This window comes from Hyla sarda, chromosome 4 (genome assembly GCF_029499605.1).
Source record: "Hyla sarda isolate aHylSar1 chromosome 4, aHylSar1.hap1, whole genome shotgun sequence".
Lineage (NCBI taxonomy): Eukaryota > Metazoa > Chordata > Amphibia > Anura > Hylidae > Hyla > Hyla sarda.
The window spans coordinates 286,896,254-286,920,414 of NC_079192.1; the positions used below are offsets into that span (position 1 = coordinate 286,896,254).

Here is a 24,161-nt window from a genome sequence, read left to right on the forward strand (position 1 = left end):
GGTGCCTCAAAAGCGATAATGCATGCACGTGATGCAAACACAGTTCTACCACTGTACAAGTCACTTATCAGATTGTATATGTAATATTGTATACAGGTTAGTGCACAACAAAAACATAAAGCAGCTTGAGCGGGTTTAAAGAGTAATACATGGAATGGACGGACTACTAAATGTGGGCTATTTAGTAAGGATGCACCAAAAGGGAAATTTTGGGCTGATACAGAAAATTCAGGCTGTGCTTAGGCGAAAATCGAAACAGAAAATGCATTGCCCCGACCACTTTTTTTCAATATAGGTTTAGTAAAATTGTATTATCAGAATTTTTTTTAGTTACTGATGTACTTGAAGGGGACTCTGGAGCACATACGGGCTGGCTATAGAAGGTACTGGCTGGGCTTGGAGCCACAGCACTGCCACTCACCATATATTGACTCCAGGACACACTATAGGGGTACACACCTATTTAATTCAAATTCTGATTGGCTGCTATGGGCAACTACTCCATTTTTCCCCAGCACGTTTTGATAAATCTCCCCCTTATATCTTTTATAAAAAAAAAATAAAATAAAACATTTTTGATGGGACTTTTTGATCACTTTTTTTTATTTTTATTCTGCTACATTAAGTGAACAAAAATCAGGAATTCTGTATGCTGGCATTTTTTCTTTTACATTTACACCATTTCCTGTGTGGTTTCATTAACATTATATTTTAATAGTTCGGAAATTTATGCACGCAGTGTAACTAAATATGTTTATTTTTGTTTACTTTATTTTATTTGAAAAAGGGAAGGAGGGGGTTAAACTTTTATTTAGGGACTTTTTCACATTTATTGCCTTATAATTTTTTTACAGTTTTTTTTTCAGAATATTGTTTGACCCCATAGGGCAGTGTTTTCCTCAGTGTGCCTCCAGTTGTTGTCAGGGGCTGTAGGGCATGCTGGGAGTTGTAGTTTTTTAACAGCTGGAGACACACATATGCACTCCTGTGCTTGCAGACACTGATCAATGCTGTGCCATAGGAGCCTATGGCAGTGTTATCGGCGCTCCATTACTACAGGCTGCTGAGGCTGCCAGCATTATTGGAGCACCGATCGGACAGGACAGACGAAGGTAGGGAACCTCCGCCCGTCCTCTCAGCTGATCGGGACCCCGCAGGTTTTCCCACAGGTGTCCCGATCAGCTCCACTGAGCTACTGCAGATTGTTTTCAGCATTTTAGATACCACAATCAACTTTGGATTAATGCCGGACATCACATGGATCCACGACAGCTGTGGTCATCTGTGGAAGGGTTAAGTCATCTCCTCCCAGCACTGCTACTTCCAGCACACGAGACCTGGGGGGAGCAAAGGGATGTACTGCCAATTGCCCGAGTTCCCTCCCATGGCACATGGACACATGGGAGGAGGAGGAGGCAGTGTAGCACCGATGTGCAGTTCTGCACCTCACACCGAAGAAAGTCTATATATCGGCAGGAAATTCCCTTAGCCGAAAAGGCCGAAAGGGGCATTTTCGGCCAATAATTTTGGTGGCCGAAATTTCGGTGCATCCCTACTATTTAGCTAGAAAAATTACTCTATATTCTGTAAATGGTCTGAATACTTGAATAATGTCCAAAAAAAGTAAAAGGATCTGGAGACTTTCTAAATGCCTTGTACATTTACTATAGGAACAGTTGCGGAACATCAGCTCTGTGTTGCGCTGTTCCACTGATATTCTTGTCAGAAATATATGACTAAAGAGCCACCTTAGTTTTACCGGTTAGGCTGTGCCCCCACACTGTCTGGCACTGTCAGCACTCATTGGAGAGTCGCAAGCAGTGTAGTGACGCACACCCAACACCCAGTTGGTCATTTAGACACACATTACTAGTAAGAATAATATATTAAAGAGAGCAATAAGAAAAGATGTTTCAGAATTTTATGGGAAAGAAAAGTATTTGCTAAAACAAGGAGTCAGGAGATCCACAGTTCTTTGACTAATACACATTTGGGGACAAAGAAGCAGTAGATCCAGTACTCTTCTTAGCAGCTTTATTGTGACACAGCACTCGGATAAAATCAGCCAATACATCAAACGCGTTTCGAACGCATGCGCTCTTTTTCGGTGATGGGGACATTTGGGGACAATTATCAAAACCTGTGCAGATGAAAACTTGACCAGTTGCCCGTGGCAACAAGTCAGATTGTTTTGTTTTTTTATATTTCGGAGGCCTTTTTTTTTAAACATTAAATAAGTAATATGATTGGTTGCTGTGGGCAACTGGTCAACTATTTCTCTGCACAGGTTTTGATAAATCTCTCTGAGAATGAAATAAATGTGACAAAGTTATTTTGGCCATAAAAAGTGTATAATTAAGCTGTCACAAGTTGTTGTCCAGTTTACCACTGATTACTCCCCTGACCACAAGGAGGTGCTGTAGGTGCTAAGGACCATCCTTGGGCATGTGTCCTGTACTTCTAAATGTATGTTGCAGATTTAAAGCTCCTTCAATCTAGTGATAGCAAGTTCAGACTGCAGCTTCTATCCTCTCTAGTGGAACATACATAGCTCTGCTGTTTGCTGTATAGGTACCATATTTTTCGCCGTATAAGACGCACTTTTTCTTCCCCAAAACTGGGGGGGAAAAGTCGGTGCGTCTTATACGGCGAATACACCCCTATCGCGGCGGTCCCTGCGGCCATCAACGGCCGGGACCCGCGGCTAATACAGGACATCACCGATCGCGGTGATGCCTTGTATTAACCCTTCAGACGCGGCGATCAAAGCTGACCGCCGCGTCTGAAGGGAAAGTGACACTAACCCGGCTGTTCAGTCGGGCTGTTCGGGACCGCAAGAAGCCCGACTGAATAGCCGGGTTAGTGCTTACAGGACACCGGGAGGGACCTTACCTGCCTCCTCGGTGTCTTCTCCGTTCAGGGATCCCCTGTATGGCCGGCGCTCTCCTTCCTCGTCGTCGCGTACGTGCGTCGGCGTGCGTAACGACGTGATGACGGTGACGGAGAGCGAGGATACCCGGCCGGCAGCAGAGACGTTCCGGAGCAACGGGGACACGGCGACAGCGATGGAGCGACATCCAGGGCAGCGGTGACGGGTCCGGAGCGGCGGGGACACGGGAGTATTGCCTCCTATGCAGTGGTCTTCAATCTGCGGACCTCCAGATGTTGCAAAACTACAACTCCCAGCATGCCCGGACAGCCAACGGCTGTCCGGGCATGCTGGGAGTTGTAGTTTTGCAACATCTGGAGGTCCGCAGATTGAAGACCACTATTGGGTTCAAAATCTTACATTTTTTCGATTTTGCACCTAAAAATAGGGTGCGTCTTATACGCCGGTGCGTCCTATAGGGCGAAAAATACAGTATTTTATGACCTCCAGAGGACATATATTGATCAACTGCAACTATACATTTTATATATAGAAAAACCAACATACCACATATAGAATCACATACAAAAATAGCTTGAGGACCTAAAGATTTTAGGGGTTTAATAGACTTTAAACTCTCTATTTGGAACATTTAGTATAATGAAATGTAGGTATATAAATTAAATCAGGTTACAAAAAAATAGTAAGAAATATGAACTTTTTACAGACAATGTCACTATTATAACAAATAAAGAAGATTTAAAGTATAGTCACAAATAGCACTTGAGTTAAAAATGTTTGAAGGGATCTCCTTTGTTTCTCCAGTTTATAGTCATTTTGGAAAAAAATCTCCAGAGACTTAGGTTCTCAATTACAGTTTGTCTCAAAGCCATGACCTGTACACCTCGGTAGTGGTACAAAGGTTAAGTTTAAGTTTATAGAGATTAGCAGTTGTATGCCTGTTTCTTAATTGCTAGGGGATTGTGGCATGTACTACACAAGCACTGGTACAGGATATCTACATATACTGATTATAACAATAGTATTTTGATGCTCTTTAGCATCTTCTAATGTAAAAAATACAAACCTTAACTATGTGTCTGATCATTGTATTTCCTGTATTATGTTATTATTCTAATTCCTGATGACTTAAAGGGGTATTCTGGGCAAAAACATTTTATCCCCTATTCCCCTATCCAAAGGATAGGGGATAAGATGTCTGATCGCGGGGGGGTCCCGCTGCTGAGACCCCCCCGCGATCTCCCTGCAGCACCCGCATTCTATGCGGGTGCTGAATCTCCAGTTTCCGAAACCTCCGGGACACCACGCCCCCTCCATTCATGTCTATGGGAGGGGGCATGACGGCGATCAGACATCTTATTCCCTATCCTTTGGATAGGGGATAAATGTTTTTGCCCGGAATACCCCTTTAATATCAAATTTTCCAGTACTGCAGACAGGAGTGTAGCTATAAGGGGTGCAGATTTAGCAGGCCATCTGTCACCCCACACCACAGCAGTACTGTGCATGTGATCTTAAGCAACAGTTCCAGTGTTCCCCTACATTATATGCATCCTATTATAAGGGGAAGGCTACAGCTCTGACTAAAAACCAAAGGGGAGGAGTTGGATAGGGTTTAGGCATATGATGACGGGATACATGCCGTAGCATAATGCTCAGCGAACACTTGCAGGCATTGCAAAAAATTTAACAAACCCCTTTCTGATACAGCCAGGTAAACTAACTTTAGTACAGACCATGGCCATATCCTCTCTCCGGTGCTCTCTGAATATCTATACCATGTTCCAGTCCTCAGGCCCTGCCCTAGGCACAACACAGTGGATTAGCTTTATCCAGGTTACTTCTATAGGATATAATATAAATGTCTAATAGGGAGGAGATGAGAAGGAAAAGAAAAGAGGCCATGCATTCATCCATCTCTCTCTAGTGTGTTTTATGAGAGTTATAAAATGCTCAGCTATATGTATTACCCCTATAAACTTCAATGGATATAGCCATGTATGTGTGCAGCTACTACATAGGGATCCCTATATGGGGGGGGGGGGGGGGGGGAATTCATGGCATATGCTGTCAATTTGCTGAAAATTCCCTAGTGTGATCCTTGGAAGTGGTACAAGCTAGCAATGGATGACTTAGAGCATAAATAGTTGTGCGTCTCTAATATATAAAAAGAAAGGAAACCTAAAAATATACATGGCCATGGCTATAGACCTAGCAAATATAATGAAGCATTCACTGCTCTTTTGGCATCCAGAGAACTGAACACAAAAACAAGAATTCTGTGGGATTCAAGAGGTTTATGTAAAAATTCAAACACAGAATTTCTTACGATAAGGTTAGTGCAGAAGAGTGCTCGGGGTCCAAGCAATGGGGTCCAAGAGCACAGAGACTTATTTAGGAAATAAAGCAAGATTGCAGAATTGAATAGAATCCTAATCCAATCTTTCAAGACTTGGATTAAAACAAATAGTATCTCAATCACCTTGACGCTAGAAAAGTCAGGGATCCTAACAGTTAATGTGTCTGCAAAGTTGATGATAAGAAGTACCAGGTCACAAGTGGGACATTAAGGGTAATTATAAAACTATTGTGAAGCAGAAAATCCCCGGAATCCATAAGGACATTTGGTTACACTGAATGACATAGACCAAGGAAATGTACTAGCTGTAACTTCTCTCTGAGGCAGTAAATGTGCCTGGACATATCCCCTTTCTCCTAATAGCTCGAAACAAGAGCAGTGTATAAAAGGATGGCATTAAAGAAATACAGCTCTGACGGATAACTCAAATGTTAAACAATATGCTGCTCCCTAACCCGCTGTTCATTTTCTGTTAGCTTATGTTCAGACCAAAAGTGATAGATCGTAGCTATAGCAGTTTGCATTGACCTATTAAAATAATAGAGTCAGAAATATCCGAAAATGCCCCCTATCCATTTGCAGGACTGATAATCTTAGCTAATATTCTGCAATGCAAATAACAAGGAGAGTAGTGCATTAAGGCTTGAGGATCAGTTCACCTAAGTAGACCCGCCAATCCCCCAATTCTAAACAAAGTCAAAAGCAGAACTATTTCTCAAAAGCCGAATGTAGAGGTGAACAAAATACTTAAATGGTCACTAACGTATCCCAACTTGTGCTCATCTGATAGCAAGAATGTCCACAAGCAAATCTCTCATTTATTATACTTAAAAATGTTGCTTTCTTACGTCCTAAATGTTTCTAAAGTTTCAGCCACCAGGGGTCTTTCTTGCAGAGAATTTGCTTCTGACTTCTAGTTGTTAAGCTTAGTCTAATAATAGAGACCCTAAGACAGAACAAAGGAAGTAGGAACAGGGCTTAGCTTTTTCCAAGCAGCGTGCTGGGACAGCTGCGTGTTGGGGGGTTGTAGTTTGCAACAGCTAGGGGCAAACTGGGCTAAGCTAAGTAATTATGCTGCTGACTGATTGTTGTTAGGCTCAGTCTCATAACAGAGCCCCTCAAGACAGAACAAAGGAAGGGGTGACAGGGCTTAACTCAGTGTTCCCCAACCAGTATGCCTCCAGCTGTTGCAAAACTCTTAGAATGCCCGGACAGCTGCATAATGGGATGTTGTAGCTTTGCAATAGCTTGAGGCACAGCTTAGTGAATTTGCTGCTGACTGCTTGTTGTTGGGCCTAGTCTCATAACAGAAACCTTCCTCCCCTAGACAGAACAAAGGAAGTAGGGACAGGGCTAAGCTTAGTGTTTCCCATCCAGTGTGCCTGCAGCTGTTGCAAAACCACAACTCCTAGCATGCCAAAGACTGCCCGGGCATGATGAGGAGTTGTAATTTTGCCTGATTATTTTATATGTCAATATTTTTTAGCAGTTTTCTTAAGGATTTATATTTGCAGGTAGATGGGTATCCACATGCATGTTTCTCTGCACTACACTGAGACGTCTTAGGCTAAGTTTCCACTTGGATTTTTTTCTGGCAGTTTTTGGAATGCTGCCACAGCAGTTCTTGAGCTAAAGTCAGAAGTGGATCCATAAGGGACAAGAAGTGTAAGTCCTTCCTTTATATGTCCTATTCCTCACGAAAACACTTCTGGCTTTGGCTCAAAAACTGCAGTGGCCATTTTCCAAAAACTGCCAGAAAAAATACCAAGTGGAAACTTAGCCTTACTCCGTGTACTTTTACCGGCTGACAATGATATTGATGTACAATATAGATAAGATAATGTGGGAAGAGGAACTGTAAAAGTAGCTCATAGGCTTACTATAACATTCAAGAGCAAAGCAGCAAAGTTTTTCCCCCTCAAATGCCCATTCCTTTGATGTGTCAAGTCCCTCCAAAGGCTACACTGGTACACTAGAAAAAACACAACCGAGGCATACACATGTATATGTGCATGTCAAATAAGTAGGTGCACGTGCAGACAAAAAAATGCGTTTGAATAGATTTTAGCCACATTTTGGAATTTTGTATGTTTGACAAAGCAGTTTAAGTATTGGCACCCTGTACATTTCACACTGTTGCATTTCATTATTTACATCTGCCATTGTAAGCTAGCAGCTGGTGACATCTGGACATTATAAGCTCCAAATAGCAACATCTGCCAAATTTCTAAAAAGCAAGAAAGGAAAACACTCTGCACAATTTGCAAGCGCAAACTTTCTTTTTATGGCAGAAATATAATCAATGTCAAGATTTTGTCTGCATGAAATATATTTTGAAAACAAAGCGTCTGTTGAAGAATACTTCCTTACCTCCTATTTCTGTGACTAGAATCTGCACTTTTTTAATTGGCCCGTTGACATCGCTGAAGTAGCATACTGGCATCTTAATGGTGATTGTGGTGGAGGTAGCCATAACACTGCCACTGGAATCATATATAGGCACAGGTTTCATTAGAGGGCGAGGTGGTTCTGTAGAAAGAAACAAAAGACATGAGAAGGAAAAAAGAAAAACTTAGATGCAAAAACTTCTAGGTTGTCAAATATGAACATATTCAATAGGTACATATAAACTGGTAAAAGGGATTAAAAAGAAACATGACAAGAGAGCGCAACGTTTAAATTACCATAAAATACCACTATATATTTACCATTACATTTAGGGCAGTTTGGGCAGAAATTGTTACTAGTGTTGAGCGGCATAGGCCATATTCGAATTCGCGAATATATGGACGAATATTCGTCATATATTCGCGAATATTCGCATATTCGTTATATTCTCGTTTTATTTTCGCACATGCGAAAATTCACGTATGCGAAAATTAACATATGTGAAAATTAACATATACAAAATTCGCATATGCGAAAAATGAGCATATGTTAATATTCGCATATGCAAATTTTCGCACATCAGTCTCACACAGTAGTATTACAGCCCTGGAAGCAGAGAGGGGTGATCACTGTGATGTGTACTGTGAAGAAAAAAAAAAAAAAAACGAATATTCGTAATTACGAATATATAGCGCTATATTTGCGAAATTCGCAAATTCACGAATATGCGATATTCGCGAATAATATTCGAATTGCGAATATTCGCGAGCAACACTAATTGTTACCTACTTTCCTCCATGATTTTTAGGCATCTCCTACAGTACTCACACGGCTATACCAGGTGAACTGTATTCCTAAATACTAAAGAAATTAATATTCCTGTATTCCTAGTTTAATACTAAAGAAATCCTGAAAACCTGACCTGTTGGCAGTTCTTGAAATCTGAGCTGTTTTAGATAACTCCTACTTTGGCTCAGACACAAGGGCATGTTTGGGGTACTAATCGCATGAATGCCAAAAAGGGTAGAAATGGAATTCAATGGGGATGTGCATACATATTTCTATGTAAGCTTACATGAAATTACAGCATGCTCCACTAAATGCAATATAATAGACCCAGTTTCTCTCTAGAAATATTGATCTAAATCGAACAGGGACCAACAAAGAACTGTGAGGCTTGCTTTATGATAAAGAATACTACATAAACAAAGTTCTTAAACATATTAAAGGGGTACTCCAATGTTTTAACACTTATGCCATATTCATGTGTATCTCCGGCGCTCACATAAAGATCCATGGAGGGAGGGGCATGTCGACCCCGCCCCAGGAAGAAAGAGAGCTGGGGTGCCATTCAGGACATTGTGTGGGGTCCCAACGTTCAGGCCCCCTGAAATCAGACACTGATCCCCTATAATGTGGATAGGGCATAAGTGTTAAAACACTGGAGTACCCCTTTAATTATTGTAATGTTAAATAGATTCTGTTAGCTGTAGATCATGGTCAGAGCTCAGGTGTCAAAGAGGCGGTGCTTAGCAAAAAAAAATTCCTGTTTTTCTCAGTCCCCCACACCTCCTAACTTTTACGTCTCAGTGCTCAGTTTAATCTTACCTTTTACATCAGTGGTAATTCTCATCTGGATCTTTGGTCCAGCCCCAGCACTATTCACAGCATAGATCTACAAAGAAAAACAGTTGTCATTTACAAATTGGTCTCTGGTCCTACAGAACATGAAATTATGTATTGGACATACGATATGCTAAAGAAGATGAGTAGGCCTGAAATGGTGCCTTGGACATGGGAGAATATATCACAAATCTTGATTTAAATTCTTTGGCGTATTGTCATTTTTATGCATTTGTATCTATTGGACCCTAGGTCACAGTCCAGATAGCTTGTGCCAGCATCATTACTACTGCTAGAGAAGTGCTGCTCTCTTCAAAATTGTATGTAGTGCTATAGTTTTCAAATACACTATTAGGGAACTTGGGGTATACACTTATGGAGATGAATGTTAATAAGGATGTTATATATAGCAGGACAGGTACAGAACTAGAGATGAGCGAACTTACAGTAAATTCGATTCGTCACGAACTTCTCGGCTCGGCAGTTGATGACTTATCCTGCATAAATGAGTTCAACTTTCAGGTGCTCCCGTGGGCTGGAAAAGGTGGATACAGTCCTAGGAGACTCTTTCTCAGGACTGTATCCACCTTTTCCAGCCCACCGGAGCACCTGAAGGCTGAACTAATTTATGCAGGATAAGTCATCAACTGCTGAGCCGAGAAGTTCGTGACGAATCGAATTTACTGTAAGTTCGCTCATCTCTATACAGAACCAGGGATATATGCATTATTGCCAATCTCTGCAGGTTGTGTGCTTATGATGCTCATCTGTAGTGAATGAGGTATATATTATGAAAAGTCATGCATGCAGGAAACAATGTATCGCCCACAAATAATCGCAGTGTGCCATAGGATAGAAGCCATTAACAATGTGTATTCCGATGTTTTGGCATAAGATTTTTTTTTTTTCATACATGAACTTCCACAAAAAAACAAAAAAAAAAACAGTAAAGTGAAAATAATGATATTGTCATTTTTGAATACAGCTTGTACACTGGGTACTTGAGATAAGGAAAAAAAATAGCTTGAATTAAACATCTCATATTAGTGATGAGCAGCATAGGCCATAATCGAATTTACGATATTTTGCGAATATATGGACAAATATTCGTCATAAATTTGCAAAATCTGCATAATCGCTATGTTACTTTTTCCCATGCGAAAATTCGTAACGCCATTCGCAATGTTCACATGCGCAATTATATCTTTCACCTAAAAGAAGGTAGGGATCAGTGTCCAGTCAGGAAGTGCCGATATTCGCAATAAATATTTGCATGAAAAAAACAAACATACAAATATTCATCATTACGAATATACATCACTATATTCTAAATATTTGCGAAATCGCGAAGTGCCGATATTCCCTGTAAAAATGTGAATTTCCAATATTCACGTTCAACACTATCTCATATGTGGAGATTTAAAGCGATCACTTACACTGATATTATAGGTATATCCACCTTTGAGTCCTTCTATAATAGCAGTTACGGATTCGTCATTTCTTTTAACAATACTAAGATTGCGGATTTGAGATTTTGTAGGGTCATCTTCTTTATATACCAGTGCTTGGAACATTTGGATGTTTCCATTAGGCTCAGCTGGAGGTACGAAGGTCATTTGAATCTTGGTCACTTCATTTGGAATCTTCTGAATTGTTATGTTCTTAGGTGAATCATTTGGCACTAAAATAATACATAATAGCAATATATTAGAAAAGGAGCTAAAAAAATAAAATAAAAAAGAGGAAGAAAAAACTGGTTGAAGCAAAGATACAATATTAAAGGGGTATTCCAGGCAAAACCTTTATATATATATATATATATATATATATATATATATATATATATATATATCAACTGGTTCCGGAAAGTTAAGCAGATTTGTATATTACTTCTATTAAAAAATCTTAATCCTTCCAATAGTTATTAGCTTCTGAAGTTTTCTGTCTAACTGCTCAATGATGATGTCACGTCCCAGGAGCTGTGCATGATGGGAGAATATCCCCATAGGAACTGCACAGCTTCCGGGACGTGAGTCATCAGAGAGCAGTTAGACATAAAACAACAACTCAACTTCAGAAGCTAATAACTATTGGAAGGATTAAGATTTTTTAATAGAAGTAATTTACAAATCTGTTTAACTTTCCAGAGCCAGTTTATATACATAAAAAAAAGTTTTGGCCTGGAATACCCCTTTAATATGTAACCATATAAAAACATCCAATTACAATACAGAGAACTGTAAAGATATAAAGATGTACAGTGCATCACTTCTTATGCCAACCTATACATAACCAAGTATAGCAGAAATATCATTTCTATATAAGAAAAAAGTAAATATGTTCCATAAAAGCCTCATACCTGCCTCAAGGGTAGTAGCAGTCACTGGATTGCTTGACTTCCCATCCGTAAGAGCTGAATCTAGATCTCCAGTGAATGCTATGACTGTTATTGAATAGTTGGTGAATGGCTTCAGGCCTGTTACTTCAATATTCCTACTTTCATTACTCAACCTTATAAACTCCATTCTATAATCTGTGCCAATTACCTATAAAGGAAACATAAAAGAAATTATCAAAACTGACATTTTTTGCTTTTTTTAAACTCTTAGACTTATTTTCAGATGTATGTCTTGTCTATTATGGTAACATGAAAATAAGACTATGGATAGGCTGCAGCTGTTTACTTACATAACAACAGCAGATTTCCTATTGGAGATGTGTCAAAAACAAACTTATAGGATTTGCATCACATTTCATGTGTGTTTAGACACTTACTGGATACTTTTGTACCTCACTTGACAAAGGGGTGGGGCCTATTGAGAAAAGGAGTGGCTTCGCAGAAAAGGTGTTTGGTAAAAATAACAGGTAGCATGAAACAGAGACAAGCTGCAGCATTTTAATTAAATCATACATATAAAACCAGCCAGGACAGGGTTCTTGGGGTGGTCCTTGGTGGCTTCTCCTTGCCCTGCCGACCTTGATATATAGATATCCTCCACTACTGATAATGGGAGAGATTAATCAACGAAGTCCGGTGGAGCGGGAAGAAGCTGCTGGGCACTGCCCCAGTGACTCCAAACTCCATTCCTGACCAGTTTTATGATTATGATTCCTATTAAATGCTGCAGACTGTCCATTTCATGCTGCCTTTTTGGACAGCACAAAAGTGATGACAAGTTATCCATTAATCCCTTAACCCCTTAAAATTGCCGTTTGGAGCTCCGCTCACATCGTCTGAAAGTTCATTACTCCGAACGCTGTGTGCGGGCTTCCGTGTTCGCAGCCGCCGGGCGTGACATCACGCCCGGCCCCTTTGTGATGTCTCGTCTGCCCCCTCGTGACGTCACGCCCGCCCCCTCTAGCAAAGTCTATGGGAAGGGGGCGTGACAGCGTTCGCTTTTTCCTCCTCGCCTTCAAAAAATCATAACTCTTTTATATTTTCATCCACAGACTGGTATGAGGGCTAGTTTTTTGTGCAACCAGTTTTCCGTTGTAATGCCGTCACTCACTATACCATAAAATGTATGGCGCAACCAAAAAAATACTATTTGTGTGGGGAAATTGAAAAGAAAACCGCAATTTGGAAGGTTTTATTTTCACGCCGTACAATTTACAGTAAAAATGACATGTGTTATTTATTCTTTGGGTCAATACAATTAAAATGATACCCATGATAATCTATTTTTCTATTACTGTTGCGCTTAAAAAAATCACAAACTTTTTAACCAAATTAGTACGTTTAAAAGTTTGAAGACCCATAACTTTTTCATTTTTCCGTATAAGCGGCGGTATGAGGGCTCATTTTTTGCACCGTGATCTGTACTTTTTCTTGATACCATATTTGCTTATATAAAACTTTTAATACATTTTTTATAAATTTTTGGGGAATTAAAATGTTATAAAAAAAGCAGCCATTTTGGACTTTTTTTTTTACGTTCATACCGTTCACCGTACGATATAATTAACATTTTATTTTAATAGTTCAGATATTTACATACGCGGCAATACCAAATATGTATATAAAATATTTTTTTAACACTTTTTGGGGGTGAAATAGGGAAAATGGGACAATTTACGTTTTTATTGGGGGAGGGTTTTTTTCAAATTTTTTTACTTACATTTTTTACTTTTACACTTTAATAGTCCCCATAGGGGACTATTTATAGCAATCATTCGATTGCTAATCCTGTTCAGTGCTATGTATAGGACATAGCACTGATCAGGGTTATCGGTCATCTTCTGCTCTGGTCTGCGGGAAGGCAGATCGGAGTAGAAGACTCCCAGAAGGCAGCAGAGGCAGGTGAGGGGACCTCCATCTGCCGTGCTGGATGATCGGATCGCCGCGGCAGCGCTGCGGACGATGCGATCATCCATTTAGGTGACCGCGATGCTGCAGATGCCATGATCTGTATTGCTCACGGCACCTGAGGGGTTAATGGTGGACATCCGCGGGTGTCCGCCATTACCGGCAGGTCCCTGGCTGCGATCAACAGCCGGGACCTGCCGCGCATGATCCAGGCATCGCTCCGATGCCCGCGGTTATGCTTAGGACGTAAATAATATACGTCCTGGTGCGTTAAGTACCACGTCACCAGGACGTGCATTTATGTCCTTTGCCGTTAAGGGGTTAAAGACACCCATATTGGCCTTGAAAACACAGCCATTTTTCATTTTCACTTTTTCCTCTTTGATTTTAAAAGACATACGTCTTTTAATTTTTCATCCACAGGTTTCTTTGAGGGCTTTTTTTTTCCGCAACCAATTATACTTTGTAATGACACCTTTCATTTTACTATAAAATGTATGGTGTAGCTAACACAATATTATTTGTGGCAGGAAATTGAAAAGAAAACTGTAATCTTGCAACTTTTGGAGGGTTTTATTTCTACGCAGTGCAATTCACGGTAAAAGTGATGTGTTCTCGTTATTACAAAATAAGCAAGTCTAAAATTTCCTTTTTCTGATCCTGTATAATTTTTTTTTTTTCCCCGTATCCGCAGCTATATAGGGGGTTATTTTTGGCAATTTATGCAACTTTTTAGTCCATTTTTATTCAATTTTCTTCTGGATATGAGCAGAAATCAGCAATTCTGGACTTGGTATTATGCCGTTCAGTGTATGGTGATCATTAACATTATATTTTAATAGTTCAGACTGTCGGGGGTTAATAACTCATTTATGAATTATTAATTATGGTCAACAAAAATATGAAAAATATGATGACCGTTATGAATTGCCAAAAATATGCAAGCAATGCAATTCCCCATATCTGGGCCCGACTATTTTCCCAGATATGAGTTCTATATAGTAGTGGTAAAATATCAAATATGTTTAATTTTTTATTTGTAAAATGCATTGGCAATGATCAGTGATATTGGCAGTGCACTGATCAGTGATATTGGCAATCCACTTATACAGACTACCATGAGGCAGACCATACTAGAGTATTGCTGAAAAGCAGCACTGAGCAGGTAAGACAAGCCCCAGTTGCCATCTTGCCTCATCAGACCCCTGGGATTGCTTTGTGGGTGGTCTAATGAGTCTCACAAAGTCCCCCTAATGCTTTAGTATCAGTAAATCTGTATTGATAGTAGCATCTAAAGGATTAATAGCGGAAATCAGCGATTTTGCATATACACCCCATTATTGGTGGGTTCCTTGCTGCCGATTGCAGCAGCCACCTTGGCTTGATCACCGCGTTGAGAGACATGGTAATCACGGAACCCCACGATGTACATGTACGTCACTGTACATCGTGTGTCCTCTAGGGGCTAAAGAATACCTGAGAAACACCAATAAACTGTCTAAAGATCAGTTACCAGGAGTTACCAGTCCCCTATTTCCCTGCATGATGTGTTCACCTGTGTTCAGGTTTTTCATTACAATTATTTAATACCAGGAATGGATTTGAAAAGGGGAAAAATCTTTCTCCTTCCTTTATACATGCCCTTCACTTATTTGTTCCTAGCTTTGTATTCAATAAAGCTGAGTTCATACAGATCATTTTTTTATGCTTTTTTTTTTCATACTAAAAGGCAGAGAGAAAAGTAGATTGTTGCAGTTCGGGTCAGAGTGATTATAACAGATGAAACACATTATTAAAATGTTTAGCTGTGATAACTGCACTTTTAATAACCACATCACAAAATTGTGATATTTTGCAGTAAAACAACATGTGTTACTGAAATATGTTTTTCCCCTGACCTGAGAACATAATAAAAACACAAAAAATGCACTGCTTGAACTCTGCCTAAGGGTACGTTCACACGCTAATAGCTAGCAGCGAGTTTCCTGCTGCGGGAAACCCGCTACGAGTTACGCTACCATTGATTTAAATGGGTCCATGGACAGTCCGCAAATCTGACACTATAGCGGATTGTCTGTGGACCCATTCAAATCAATGGTAGCGTAACTCGCAGCAGGTTTCCCGCAGCGTGAAACCCGCTGCTAGTAATAGCGTGTGAAAGCACTATATAATATATTATATTATATTCAATAGATAGTCGATATGGCACAGCTCACACGCTCGGCCCTCCCGCTTCTCGGAACGAACCGGACCTTTGTTCAGATAATACTGGTAAAGGCAAGGAATGTCCTGCGCGGATGTCAAGCAATACGAAAATTTATTGAGCCATAACTCCAAACAATGACAAGTGACTAAGGCCGTTGATTGCGGCCGAAACGCGTCACTTGTCATCGTTTGGTGTTATGGCTGAATACATTTTCGTATTGCTTGACATCCGCGCTGGACATTCCTTGCTTTTACCATTATATTATATATAATATATTATTTTTCTAGTTTACCACTGCTGAACCCCCCCATAATTCAGCTGTCAACTGTCAGTCTGACAACAATTATTAAAGTTTCCTTTCAGCACCCCTACAGGAGAAATTAGGCATTACAAGGTTTCCAGTGAAATCATTGAACTGATCGTGAAATGTATGACCATTCCTGGTTCTCAAAAGCCAGAGGCACCCGTTGTAGCTGCTCTCTGTACTGGACAATAGATGAGGGCATCCTATAGAGTATCTGAAAACTCATTTTCTAAACCACACAATCCATTTATGAACGTACCACCCAAAAAAAACACACAACCTACCAAATAGGTAAGAGCTCCACATGTCAAACAGGGAAGTTTATCATCATCTGAAATCATGTTACTGCTGTGAAATACTGTCTATTACCCTGTCAGAAGTTTTACGATATAATTTCAATGTGTTTTTAGAATAGTTGATGCTAAGGTAGCTGTACGGTAGTTTTCCTCTGGGGAGAAATGTATATTAAATGCAGCTGCTAAGATTTTAGGACTGCTCATCCTTGACAGATGTATTGCTTTATCCTATCCCTTCCTCAGTTCTCAAGCCATCTCTAATGCACTTAACAGACATTCCCTTTTCTCTCAAGACCAGTAGCATCAACCCTTAGTTTACACGTACAACAATAGTGTGTCATTTATTTTTTATTTTTTTTTACAATGACAACAGAGCTTCATCTTGAATTCATCTCATCGATGATCATAAACTGCCTGTGGTCCACATATTAAATGAAAACAGTTTGTGTAAAGACAAAGATCTAATCCTGATTTATGGCTTCCTGTAAAGTACTGAACAAATCCCTAAAGCAACTGACCTGAGAGCTAGGTGCTAATGCTTATGTAATGGTGCACCATGCACGGAATATGGGATTTTAAAGGTGCATTACTCCCCTGGGTGTTGTTGCAATTATTATTACTGCCAGAAACAATGTGACTATTATCATCTTTACCAACCCCATAAATGATCATTTTTCCACATAGCTTTATTGTTCGGAGTCATATTAATCTCCATCTGTTCCACATAAATACTGCAATGTAAATTTATCGAATGGCTCATTATATTGTGTTTTTTGGTTTGCATCATTTTAACTTTCATGTCCTTACATTTAGTTTTCAATTCTATAATAATCCATTTTCATTGCGCTTACTGATGACTCTATTGTGATAGCTAAGGAGATCTAAGATTCCATACACTTGTGTTCTTACAGCCATTTTCTGATAAAGAGCAAGCAGAATAGTCTTCATGAAAAGTTTTCAATCTTACTATTCATGCTATTCAATTGTACTGTTCTTGCCTTTTTTCAATCCTCTATTCACTTCCTTTGTTCGTTTCTCTGTTGAAAAAATTCAGCAACACTCCTATGGACAATAAAGGTTCGCTAAAGAAAAGGACCAAGTAAAAGAGAACTGTGCTAGCCATTATATGAATAAAAGTTCAATGCAATAATAGTCTATGCACCTGGAATTACTACTGGTTTACTGGTATATAACAACAGGCCAAATTACAGGCATAACTTAAATTCACAGAGCCCCAAATCAAGCTGAAATAAGCCCCTACAACCCAATAACAGGACACTGAAACATCAGCAAAAAGTAGCAATAATTAATGTTATAGATAATAGCACAATATGTTCCCACAGACTAGGGCAAGATAGCATAAAGCCAGCAACCTGTCATGTTCAAAAGGGTGCAATGTTTTTGCACCGAAGTGGGCCCGCTCAACCCCTTGTCCCAACAGCAGATGCCATGGCTGCTATAGTCATTCCCATAGACTAATTCTAGATTATTCAAGAAAACAACCAAGACTATGCAACTGGTCTCACAAATCAGTGTCTTTCTGCATTTAAAGGGGTTGTCCGGGCATATATTTTACTTCTAAAAGTGGTCAGTCCATGCTAAAAAAATATATATAAATAAAAAATTCCGTACACTCAGCTGCTGCGATCTCCCACCACCGCTTTTCCAGCCTTCCCCTACCCACTGCTCACCATTCCCTGGTCCCCATCATGACACAACCACTTCTGGCATCACCAGGAAGTTGTAAGCAGTGGGGAGAGGACCATGTTGGAATGGCGAGGGAGAATTTCTTGTTTGTTTGTTAGTTTTTTTGCCCAGCCTGGTCACTTTTAAAAAGAAAAAAGATATTGCTGAACAACCTTATTACTCTGATTGTAAAACAAAACAAGTGGGAAAATCAAATGAGAAAAAGAACAGAAAAATGAAAGCATTGCAATTAGAGATGAGCGAACTTTTGAAAAATTCTATTTGGCCGATTAGCCGAATTTTCCTTTTTTTTTTTTGGTTTTGGTTTTGGAATTGGTTTGGAATTGGTTCGATCCAAATTTATTTTTATATCTATATTAACTCCTTCAGGACAAAGGGCGTACCTGTACGCCCTATGCCCGGTCCTGGTGTTTTAAACAGGGTCACACCGCATCACACCGGGTCGGTCCTGGCTGCTAATGATAGCCGGGACCCTGGGCTAATAGCATGCAGCACTGATCGTTGTGCCGCGCGCTATTAACCCTTCAGACGCGGCAATCTACTTTGATTGCCGCGTCTAAATATGAAAGATGAAAGTAAATGCTTCCCGGCAGCCCAGTCGGGCTGATCGGGACATCGCGATAAAATCATGAAGTCCCGATCAGCTAGGACGCGAGCGGAGACCCCCTTACCTTGCTCTGTCGCATCCGATCGGCGTTTGATTGCGCCAAGCCTGAGCAATCTAGCCCCTATGTCGCTGATCCATGCAAAGCTATGGTTTTGCAGGGTAAGAGATCAGTGTGTGCAGTGTTATAGCCCCCTATGTGAGCTATAACACTGCAAAAAAAAAGTGAAAATAAAAAGTTAACAAAGGTCATTTATCCCCTTCCCTAGTAAAAGTTTGAATCACTCCCCTTTTCCCATAAAAAGAACTGTGTAAATAAAAATTAAAATAAACATATGTGGTATTGCCGTGTGCGGAAATGTCTGAACTATAAAATATATTGTTAATTAAACTGTATGACAATGGCGTACCCGCAAAAAATTCCAAAGTCCAACGATCAAAAAGCCCAATCAATACAAAAATGGTACCGATAAAAACTTCAGAACACGGCACAAAAATTAATCCACATACCGGCCCATATGCGGAAAAATAAAAAAGTTATAGGGGTTAGAAGATGAGAATTTTTAATGTATACATTTTCCTGCATGTAGTTATGATTTTTTTCTGAAGTAAGAGAATACCCAACCTATATAAGTAGGGTATCATTTTAACCGTATGGACCTACAGAATAAAGATAAGGTGTTATTTTTACCGAAAAATGCACTGTGTAGAAATGGATGTCCCCAAAATTTACAAAATGAAATTTTTTCTTCATTTTTGTCCCACAATGATTTTTTTTTCCATTTTGCCATGGACTTTTTGGTAAAATGACTAATGTCACTGCAAATTAGAATTGGTGGCTCAAAAATAAGCCATCATATGGAATTTTATGTGCAAAATTTAAAGCGTTATGATTTTTAGAAGGTGATGAGGAAAAAAATGAAAATGCAAAAATGGAAAAACCCTAAGGGGTTAAAAACAGCTATTTCTGGCTTACAGAGAGCCTCAATAGGGGTGTAGAACACTTTGCTTTGTTCTAACATGCATATGGAGTGTGCTGGGGTAGTGAAATAATACTGTTATTCAGTATGACATGCAGATTACGGGCATCGCTTTTAGAATCACTGCCGCAGAGCGGAAAAATGACTGAGCCTGGAGGTGGCATCAGTATGAGGAGACCATATAGTGGCTGAATGACACAGTGTGGAGGTGTTGGCAGCATGAGGAGACCATATAGTGGCTGAATGACACAGCCTGGAGCTGGCAGCAGCATGAGTAGACACTAGGGCAGTGATGGTGAACCTATAGCACGCGAATGACACAGCCTGGAGTTGGCTGAAGCATGAGGAGACCATATAGTGGCTGAATGACACAGACTGGAGTTGGCTGAAGCATGAGGAGACTATAGAGTGGCTGAATGACACAACGTGGAGGTGTTGGATGCATGAGGAGACCATATAGTGGCTGAAAGACACAGCCTGGAGCTGGCAGCAGCAGGAGTAGACACTAGGGCATATATTGATAGAAGATACGGCACTCTCTGTCACGGCGTGGGTGCACAGTTAGGGTCCCAACCCATGCAATATTCAAAGAAATAATAACATAGCATTCCACTTGCGGTGAAAATAGGGATACATTTTATTCTTGCAATCCAAAAAATATATGTGACATTTCGGTAAATAATGACCTTCCACAGACCGGATTGCTGCGGGGAAGAGGAGAAGTTAGTTAAGGAAAAACGGTATTGGAAAACCGAGTAGCAGGTAAGTAGGTAGGGCGACAGTAAGAATAAAATGTACCCCTATTTTCACCGCAAGTGGAGTGCTATGTTATTATTTCTTAGACACTAGGGCAGTGATGGCGAACCTATGGCACTCCGAGCCCCCTCTGTGGGCACGCGGCCATAGTTCGCCATAAGGGCCGGAATGTTTAAAAATGTATATTTTTTTTATTTGTGGCTCCGGTCGCTCTATCCACCTTCCTCCGGCCGCTCTATCCCCCTTCATCCGGCCGCTCTTTACTCCTTCCTCCGGCCGATCTTTCCTCCTTCCTCCGGCCGCTCTTTCCTCCTTCCTCCGACCGCTCTTTACTCCTTCCTCCAGCCGCTCTCTTTCCCTTCCTCCAGCCACTCTTACCCCCTTCCTCCGGCCGCTCTATCCCCACTTCTTCCGGGCCGCTCCTCCCCCCTTCTGCACTAACGGCAGGCGCAGGGGTTGCCCCGTGCAGGTGCGCCCATCTGCTTCCACCTCCTTAGATGATCCTGGCCGCAACTCCTGGCGCCTAGTGTCCATTCCTCGGCGTGAGGAAGAAGTGGGCGACGGGGCAAAGTGTGCATCAGATGGGAGTGGACACACACGGCCTCTGACCCCAACATGGCTGCTGCAGGTGAGAAAAAAGCACAGACTGAGGATGGGAGGGGGGTGGGAAGTGTGTATGGTGTGCATTATGTATGTATTTATTATGTGTGTATGATGTGTGTATGTATGATGTATTTATGTATGATGTGTGTGTTACGCCGAGCGCTCCGGGTCCCCGCTCCTCCCCGGAGCGCTCACGGCGTCTCTCTCCCTGCAGCGCCCCGGTCAGTCCCGCTGACCGGGAGCGCTGCACTGACATGGCCGTCGGGGATGCGATTCGCACAGCGGGACGCGCCCACTCGCGAATCGCATCCCAAGTCACTTACCCGTTCCGGTCCCCTGCTGTCATGTGCTGGCGCGCGCGGCTCCGCTCTCTAGGGCGCGCGCGCGCCAGCTCTCTGAGACTTAAAGGGCCAGTGCACCAATGATTGGTGCCTGGCCCAATTAGCTGATTAGTTTCCACCTGTGCACTCCCTACTTATACCTCACTTCCCCTGCACTCCCTTGCCGGATCTTGTTGCCCTTGTGCCAGAGAAAGCCTTTCCTTGAGTGTTCCTAGCCTGTGTTCCTGACCTCCTGCCGTTGCGCCTGACTACGATCCTTGCTGCCCGCCCTGACCTTCTGCTACGTCCGACCTTACTCTTGCCTTATCCCTTGTACTATGCCTATCTCAGCAGTCAGAGAGGTTGAGCCGTTGCCGGTGGATACGACCTGGTTGCTACCGCCGCTGCAACACCATCCCGCTTTGCGGCGGGCTCTGGTGAAAACCAGTAGCTACTTAGAACCGGTCCACCGACACGGTCCACGCCAAACCCTCTCTGACACAGAGGATCCACCTCCTGCCTGCCGAACCGTGACAGTGTGCATGTATATATTATGGATTTGTGTATGTATTATGTATGATGTGCATATGTATATATTATGTATGTATGATGTATGTCTGTATTATATATGTATGATGTTTGTATTTATGCAGTATGTATGATGTGTGTATATATATATATATATATATATGCATATGTATGTATGTTATGTATGTATGTTATGTATGATGTGTGTATGTATGTATATATGACTATGTATATATGTATTATGAATCAGAACAAATGAAAAATGAAAGTTGCCTCCAGCTCTTCCAAGGATAACGGTGCATATAGTATTAAAACATCAGACCTTTAATCTGTATTCATTAAAAATAGAAAAATGTGGACATCATAAAATAAAAGTGAAACTCCAGTGTGTTTCGAGCTACATGTAGCCATGATTAAGAGCTACATTTAGCTCAAAACGTGTTGGCGTTTCATTTCTCTTTTATGATTGACGTCAACCTTTTTCTATTTTTCTACTTAGCTGTACATATGTGGTATGCACTTATGAGGGCAGCATTTTTTTTTTGCCCACAGCACCAGCAGTACACAACAATGCTAGAGCATACAGTCACTGTATACTAAACCCAAAATTGTAAAAAGACTCTCTCTCAAATACTATTAGGAATGGAATGCTGGGTATGGATTATACCAGCTACAGACCAGTATAACCAGCAGACCAGTTGTTGTGGAACAAAGACACAGATTTGCCCTAAAAAATTATTTCTCCCTCCTGTGAAAACGTTTCTCAAGCTGAGGCAACACACAGCTCTCTGCCCCTCTCTGTAATACAATTCTGTTCACAGTGACTAAGGGGTTAATCGCTGCAGTAAGAATTAATTTATGTGCAAATACGCTGTGCTCTGTGTCCTACAGAAGGCAGAGGTGAAACGTTAGTGCAACAAGCTTTTCTGTGTAACACACACACAGCGATGTCCATCCTATCTCCATGCAGTGTAATGAATGATATGACGAGCCGCAAAATGGCTGCTGAATATATAGGGCTGTGACATCACAGGGGTGACTGGCTGCTGATAGGCTGCATCCTGCTTGTGATTCAGGGTCATCCTGCTTACTTCCCTTCCCGCCTTCCCAGCATTCCTTGCCCCATGTACTGACATGTGGATCTGCCATTTTAGATGCTGTGGAGCCTGCACCGCAGTAAATTGAGTTTAATGAAGCGATTGAATTACGGCGATATTTGCATTGATTGTGAATCGAATATTTTATGAAATTCGTAACAAATTCGGGTTTGTCAGCTTCGATGCGCTCATCTCTAATTGCAATGACAGCAGCTTGGTATGAGATCAGAAAGATGGTCTTCTATCTAAGTAAGCTTAACATGGTTATATTGTAGCAACAACTCACGAAACTGTAGAATATCAAACTTTTTTAACTGTTACCTTTCCCTCGTTTCAATTATATTAGTATACTGAGCTATAGATACGAATTTGGACTCAGCTGTCCAAAATGAAGACAAGGTTTTCTTTTATCGGAGTTGCTTTAATGTAATCACAATATTGAACAATCAATTTCCACTTCAAGCTCTCCAAATAGAAAGGAAAAGACTTTGATGGAATAATCTCTAGTATTTGGTTATCATTTTTAATTTTAGCAGTTCCCAACTCTCATGTTTCACGTGTCTGCTATTTTATCTCTTTAGTCTCCAACTGTTTAGTTTTCATTAGAATTTTTTCTTATCTCAATACTCTTCTCCGCCAGATAAATTGATGTTATCCTTTTGTCTGTCACTGATGTTTTAGTAGGCATACTAATGGTAAGGCAACGACTTAGAGGTAATAGTAGACAAAGCCTAACCAATTTAGTTATCTACTAAATCAACAACTTTCTGTAATAAGCAATTTATTCAGAAAAATAATACTTTTCAAGCTGTTATTGGCTGCTGTGCGTTAAATAGATAGGTGACTAAAGTCTGTGAAGATATATATATTCTTAAAAAAAACACTAATGGCAAAATACAGTAATAACCCATATTTGATGAAGATTTATAGATGGTACAGATTTCTACATAAACAATGTTTCTACACAATATTACAACCCATACTGTATTTGTCAAAGACAGGCTTTTACCCATAGTACTACAACATTGTTACACTGCAGTTATTTTTTTTAATGGTAAGACTGAATTTCACAACACCAATGTCACATGTAACCATTTCATCTGGTTAATAGAGTATCTTTATTTCATGATTCTGGATAGAAACACTTGGGTGTTGATGAGTTTTACAAAAAATATATTACATCACTATGTCAGT

General features: G+C 40.6%; 1 protein-coding gene across 5 annotated transcripts in view; it reads right to left on the bottom strand.

Annotated features, from left to right (window-relative positions):
* The window catches only part of PTPRQ (protein tyrosine phosphatase receptor type Q), a 447,893-nt gene that overhangs the window by 78,034 nt on the left and 345,698 nt on the right, over nucleotides 1-24,161 (bottom strand). For 4 of the 5 annotated variants that reach the window (XM_056574450.1, XM_056574451.1, XM_056574448.1 and 1 more), the window contains 4 exons: nucleotides 11,620-11,806; nucleotides 10,697-10,941; nucleotides 9,246-9,312; nucleotides 7,620-7,778 (listed from right to left, as the gene is read on the bottom strand). In XM_056574450.1, the coding sequence (XP_056430425.1) occupies nucleotides 7,620-7,778; nucleotides 9,246-9,312; nucleotides 10,697-10,941; nucleotides 11,620-11,806 (658 nt within the window). Of the gene's footprint in view, nucleotides 1-7,619; nucleotides 7,779-9,245; nucleotides 9,313-10,696; nucleotides 10,942-11,619; nucleotides 11,807-24,161 lie in introns of those variants that run through there. The other variant, XM_056574452.1, reaches the window with a different exon arrangement.